General features: G+C 42.1%; 1 protein-coding gene across 5 annotated transcripts in view; it reads right to left on the reverse strand.

The window, feature by feature from the left end:
- Positions 1-6,513, reverse strand: part of Vps13b (vacuolar protein sorting 13 homolog B) — a 441,647-nt gene that overhangs the window by 73,577 nt on the left and 361,557 nt on the right. For all 5 annotated transcript variants that reach the window (XM_026789767.1, XM_026789768.1, XM_013354110.2 and 2 more), the window contains 2 exons: positions 5,150-5,331; positions 3,880-4,229 (listed from right to left, as the gene is read on the reverse strand). In XM_026789767.1, the coding sequence (XP_026645568.1) occupies positions 3,880-4,229; positions 5,150-5,331 (532 nt within the window). The remainder of the gene's footprint in view (positions 1-3,879; positions 4,230-5,149; positions 5,332-6,513) is intronic.

Here is a 6,513-nt window from a genome sequence, read left to right on the forward strand (position 1 = left end):
CACCACCACCACCACCACCACCACACCGACTATCACCACCACCACCACCACACCAACTATCACCACCACTACACCAAACCATTACCACTACCATCAACACCATCACCACTACTATGATTACTTCTTTCTTCTCCCTTTTCTTTGTAAGTCATCTACCATTCTTGCTTATCCTCCAGTTCTTATGGTGCAGAACCTTGCTTGACAGGCTGAGACCCACTTACAACCGTTACTGCTTTCTACATGGCTTTTAACAATTAGCCATGTGCTTAAAACATGCCTGCTGTTGGGTTTCCCACGTCAGTTTCTCCCAGGCCACACCGAGAGCACTAGCTGCACTTCAAGTGTCATTTTCTATGGGCACTCCAGTTCTTCCCCAGGCCCTCCTCTCTCCAGTTCTTCCCCAGGCCCTCCTCTCTCCAGTTCTTCTCACCTTCCCCAGGCCCTCCTCTCTCCAGTTCTGCCTGCCTTTCCCAGGAACTCCATACTCCCCTGGTCTCTTTTTCTCCTTTATTCAGTCAAATGTGAAGCTGCTTCCTGGTCCAGTCCTTTCCTACTGCGGGACCTCTTTTCTTTGACCTCTTATTGGACTGACTTACAGGTTCCTGTGTATAAAGTCAGTGCCTCCAAAGCAGCTTTCTGAGAACCCCCAGGTCTCCCTAGTCGATGAGGACGTGACAGCACCTATCAGCTCGGGTCAGATGCTGCGCTTGCCGCCCACGAAGGAACTTTACCTCCAGCATTCATCAGGATGCCTGCCGCTTAGGTCCTCAATACACATTCAGGACACAAACAACTAAAGAAAGTTGGTCTTCTGACTATGCTGGGACTTGAGCACAGGGCCAGAGGCACACAGGTAAGCACTCTACCAAAGAACCATACCTAGTCTAATGTTAATAATTATGTTGGGAAAGCATGTTGACTTTATAAAAACTAGAAAAATATTTAAAAAGTGAATTTAAACTATCAATTTTATGCTCATTTGGAAAAATTTTCTCAAGCAATGTTTTCCCCCCTGAATATTCTGGCTCTTACTATTTCAGACTGATCTACCCAATCCTATTTAATGTATTTATCTAAAACCTTTAATCAAACCAGAATCACAGTGTGTGATTAGTTTTGATGAGATTTTTCCACTTGGTATTATATAATCAAAATAAAATGCTTTCCTGTAAACATTTCTCTCTCCTTTCCATGCAAGAGCACAGACATGAAGGAAGGGTCTGCTTGCAGCCCCCCCTCAGTTACACATCCTGAGGTCAGAATCAGTCTCAACACAGAGGTTAAGTTACCAGCTGGAGGTTCCTCTCCTCATCCTGAAAAACTGATGAGGATTTAATAAACAACAAGGGTTTTAGGGGAAAATGTAAATTAAAGAACACAAAGGGGTTGTTTACATTTTTCTAAAGTAAGGTCCTCGGGGAAGTGTTTCTCCACTGATTCTTCATCTACAGAATTTACTATAACTGTAATAAGCTTCAACATTTCTTGGGATATTTTAGATTCTGTTATATAATATAAAATGCATATATTCATTTAAGTGACACCAACTATGCTAAGTCCCAGAATGCTCGCAAGGATCTGTAGTTAAAAGATTCATATTTCAAGTATGGGAATCTGCATGGTAGAGATAACATTTGGTATAAGGAAGACACGTGAGTGTGATTTCCATTTAAATGCTATCTGTTCAAACCTTGGAAACTGACACAGGAAGCAAAAAGAAAGTGGGGTTTTGAATTCTTAGTCTCATGAAAGAAACCATCATCATTTGACACATGCATATATACAGAGAGAGAGACAGAGAGAGATGGGGGAAGGGAGAGGGAGAGGGAGAGGGAGAGGGAGAGGGAGAGGAAAAGGGAGAGGAAGAACGCTCTAAAACCACAGAAATCAGAAACTGATGAAAAGGTCTGTTAATTTTGAACTTATGACATGAAGGTGAAGGGCCAAACTATTTCATGCCTGATAAGAATCTGTTAAAAAGTAGATGGAGAATGCAAATCTCTTGTTATACTTATTAAATTCATTTTTAATTGTCAATAACTATACTATATGTCGGCATTATTAACATACAATAAAATTCAAGTTTCAGAATAAACTTCCCTCTAAAGACAATAAGCTTGTTCAGGACAGAAATAACGAGTGTAATAAGCCTGTATCAGCCCATTTCAATGTCAACTGCCCTCTGCTTTCAAAGTAGTGTACTTTCATGTTTACTTTAGAGTACGTAGGGTTTGACGCCTACCACATTAAAACTTGGTGGCAAGTACCCTTGACATGGGAGGAAACAAGAAAATTACAGCAACAATTACAGAAGCATATCCTCTGTGGCTCATGTTAACATTGCCAAATCCCTGTATAAATCAGAACCAACTATTCCTAGAATGTACCTGTCAGCAGTCTCCTGTGTGACACATGGCTCTACTTAATGGAGTGTTCCTGCAAGGCTCTGCGTCAGCCAGTCAGTCATTTGCAGTCTGATGTGGTTTAAGACATTTAAATATTTATGTACCATATTTTATTTATGTGTATAGCTGTGTCTAGGAGAACATTTTCTTCTCTGGGAGAAAACTGATATTTTGAAGGCCATTTTGCAGTAGTTGCCACATATGACTCTTCTTTAAAAGCTCTGATACCAAGACAAAAATGTCCTGGGTTGAATTCTTCTATCAAGAATTCTTTTCTATTTTCTATGTTTGTTTTTTATTAAATGCATTGTTCAAAATATGAAAAAAAAAACCCTAGAAATTGGAGCTATGGAAGTTTTTTTCACATTGCTATTTGAACCAGCTGCAAAGATTTAGATCACACTAGCTCTTATTTTACGCATGTCCTTTGCAACAAGAAAACCATGGAATGCCCTTAAAAAAGACTTAAAATATAAACCAGATGTGTTATCTTCTTTCCCTTTGCTATTGTAGTACCATGTCAAGTAATTAATTCCTTAGTCTTGTATAGGTCTTCATGCATATAAAGTGAACATCAAATTTTATTTTTAAAAAATCTAATTCTCATAAACATTTTAGGTTGGATAACTTAAAAATTATTTAGAATTATTTATTTCATAAAATTCTTCCCATAAAGATCCTCAAGTTATTCCTATAAAAATTTCCGCTGAGTTCTCTTCCTTGAACTCCTTTACAGAGCAGACACCCTCACCACACTGCCTAGTGCCCGTGCGGAGAGGTTGGCACAGGAGGATGCACAGAACGGGGACGATGCAGCAAAGAAAACAGAGCACAAGCAGAAGTGACTTATTCTGCATCTCTGCATGTATTATCATCCAAACATCCAATGGGACTGTTTCCATGGTGCCAGATACTGGCAGGTTTTCCATTTTAAATAAGTCATTCAGGATTGGTTTATACATCTTCTGTTTTTTGATATGAATATTTCTTATAAAAGTACAAGGACAGTTATTAAAGTTACTACAATTCTCAATGAATGTAAGAATATTCTAGTGGATAAAAAGGCAGGATGTTAGCAAAGGAAAAGACTAGACTGCATTATGTTTCTGTCTGAGAATCTGGAAGGCTTACTGTAAGGCCTTCATTTCTGCACTGAACATTCAGACACTCTGGAATATACCGAAGTTGAAGCTTAGCTAAATAAAGCCATAGGACTTCAAACAAATTCTTGACTATGTTACTTTCCACCCAGATGTGGTGTACTAGTCAGGAGTGGATGGGCAACATCTCTGGTGTGTGTGCACCCACATCCTCCAAAGTTTTCTGAAGAGAAGCTTCGCATCACTTTACCTAGACAAAGAAGGCCAGCATACAGTGGTGCCCGTCAAATGCTCCATTCTCTCACTAATAACATGGAGAGTGTAATGACAGACCAGACGTGGCTAAGCCGCACACTGCTGGGGAATGTGCATACCTGCTGCCAAGCTTGTATCGCTGTGTTCAGGGAGTGAACCACATGCTGCCCGAAGTTGACAAGCACGGAGTCCATGGTCACGGTGCCATCCAGCACCCTCTGCACTCCGTCGTCGGAGAGCGCGATCTGCCCCGAGATGCCGAAGGGATGCACCACAGTTTGCATCGTGACGTTTCTGCACTCCAGAAGCCTACAGTCCACCTGAGATGAGAACCGGATCTCCTGGCAGACAGAATCGCTGCTCCACTGTCGAAGATACAGGGTTGGTTCTTTGAAGGAAATCACCATGTACTCCAGTTCGGAGGGCACATTTTTATCAGGAATGAACGGCTGGAGATGCCGCGGTGAAGCTTGGAAGGAAACAAGACAAACAGCAATTAGGATGTGCCGATTCTGCGTGCAAACAAAGGAGGTGACTTAAGTGACCCAATTGGCTTTGAATTTAATACTTGGTATTCATAAGTGTAAACAACTGTTTTTAAGCTGTTACAGTCTTTGAAGGACCGGCTGACACTGCAGATACATTGTTTTGTCTGCTCAAAGGCTGTCATCGCTTCCACAGATAAAGCTGTTGATCACAGCAACAGGAGCAGACAACCATCTAAATCTCTAAACAAAGACGTGACTCAGGAAAAAGCAGGTAAACTCTATTCTTGCTGAAAAGGCAACATGCTGAGCAGAAGCTATGTCCAGTTTTACTCTCCCTCTCTTTTTCCATGACATGTAGGTTGAAAACCCAAAACCTAAAACTATATTAACTAGAAAAGCATTGATACTGAACACAACACCTGAGAAGTGTTGTTCAAGCAATACTGGGAATTTATAGGAGCCTACTTTTGCTAGGTGGGGGAGTTTATTCATATTTTTTTAAAATGTGTAAAATTATGAGTCTTGTAATTTCATGAGAATGTGCCTATCTTTTATAGGATAGGCATCTTGAACTCAGGTGATAAACACCAAGTATTTTTGGGATCTATTTCCCATTAATGTAGGATTCAGACTAAAACATGTATTTCTTCCAAAAATATTGTAATTAGAATAACAGTAATTAAAAAAAAAACTTTCCTGAAACTTCTCTTAGGAAACACATCAAAACATGTCACCACAATGCCACTCAGTGAGGAGTAGGGGTTACACCTGTTGTGCCAGATCAGCCTTAGGGTGAATCTGCCAGTGCCCAGGGCTGGTGCGGTAAAGCTCTCACCGTGTAGAGAACACCAAGTGCCACGGTACCGAGCAGATGCCCTCCGGACACTGAAGTGGTGCATACCTGTGCCTAGCTGGTCCAAGTGATGGCAAAGACGAAACTCCAGGTGAGCGAACTGGAATGACACGCACAGAGAAGGGACAAACCATGGGGTGAAACAGGAGTCGACTCTGGTGCAAGCAGCCAGGGCTGTTGGAGTTACAAGTGGCTCACAGGTGCTCTGAGAACCAGATTCACTCGCAGAGCTGTGGAAGACAAACGCAGCTCAGGGACCTCTACTTCCCAGCATCACAAGAGCACAATGTCTTTCTACAGCCATGACCGCAAATCCTACAGTCAATATGTTAATCATCAAGTATTATGTGGTACGCACTCACACACGAGTTTTGTTTTTCTTTTGTTGTTGTTCACTTTATGTTGAATATTCTATTTAGATTATTTGCAGAAAGCTTCCAAACTATTCTCCAGTCTCCACGCCTGTTTACTTATATCACATCCCATTTTCCCTATACTCATTTCACAGAATTGGACAGTTTGCTGTCATATTGGTGCAAGGAGACCATAGCTCTGAGCATGGCTCTGCTGTTTAAAGCCCGAGACTTCCCGGGCCCTTGCAAATGTCCCATTATTGCTTTACTTTTCTCTACTGTCCACACTTATATTCTGTGAGTTAATCTACACTCTGTATGGAGGACCCACTGGATACTGCATTGAGTGGCATAGCTAGACTTTTGAAAGTGGTCCTTTGGCTAATGACACTACAAGAATTCTCTCTTCACTTGGTCATCTTCTTAAAGCTACATTTTATAGTGGTCTGGTTAAAACGAAGAGTGAAGTCATCCAGTCTCAGAAGAACGCACACCCTAACTGGTGACACACTGCTTGTACAGGGAGTGGACATGGGACAGGAGTTCAGAAGGATAGCGTGGAATGTAGCATGCACTATAGGCTAGTAAACCAACACTGACTACAGACAGAATACAAACTCCAGGGTACCACAACCGCACAAGCTGCAGCTATGGTCTCAGACAAAGCTGCTCTGCAGCAGAGGCTGCCCTGGGATGCCCAGTCCTCTGGCCTCTGTCTTCCAAGTGCTGCCATGGTGGGTGTGCATCACTGTGCCCAACACGAGGAATTCTTACAATGTCTCTAAGCAAGAATGCCGGTTTGAGCAACTTTCTATGAATTTGTGTGTGAGGTTCAAATATCATCATCAGGGTAAAATCAAACGTATACTTGTAGAAGGAGTGACATATCAGTTGTTCATGCACTTGACACACCACAGTAAAGAAGCTGCAGGAGCCGGGCAGTGGTGGCGCACACCTTTAATCCCAGCACCCAGGAGGCAGAGGCAGGTGGATCTCTGTGAGTTCGAGACCAGCCTGGTCTACAAGAGCTAGTTCCAGGACAGTCTCCAAAACCACAGA

The sequence above is a fragment of the Microtus ochrogaster genome, unplaced genomic scaffold (assembly GCF_000317375.1).
Source record: "Microtus ochrogaster isolate Prairie Vole_2 unplaced genomic scaffold, MicOch1.0 UNK29, whole genome shotgun sequence".
Taxonomy (NCBI): Eukaryota; Metazoa; Chordata; class Mammalia; order Rodentia; family Cricetidae; genus Microtus; species Microtus ochrogaster.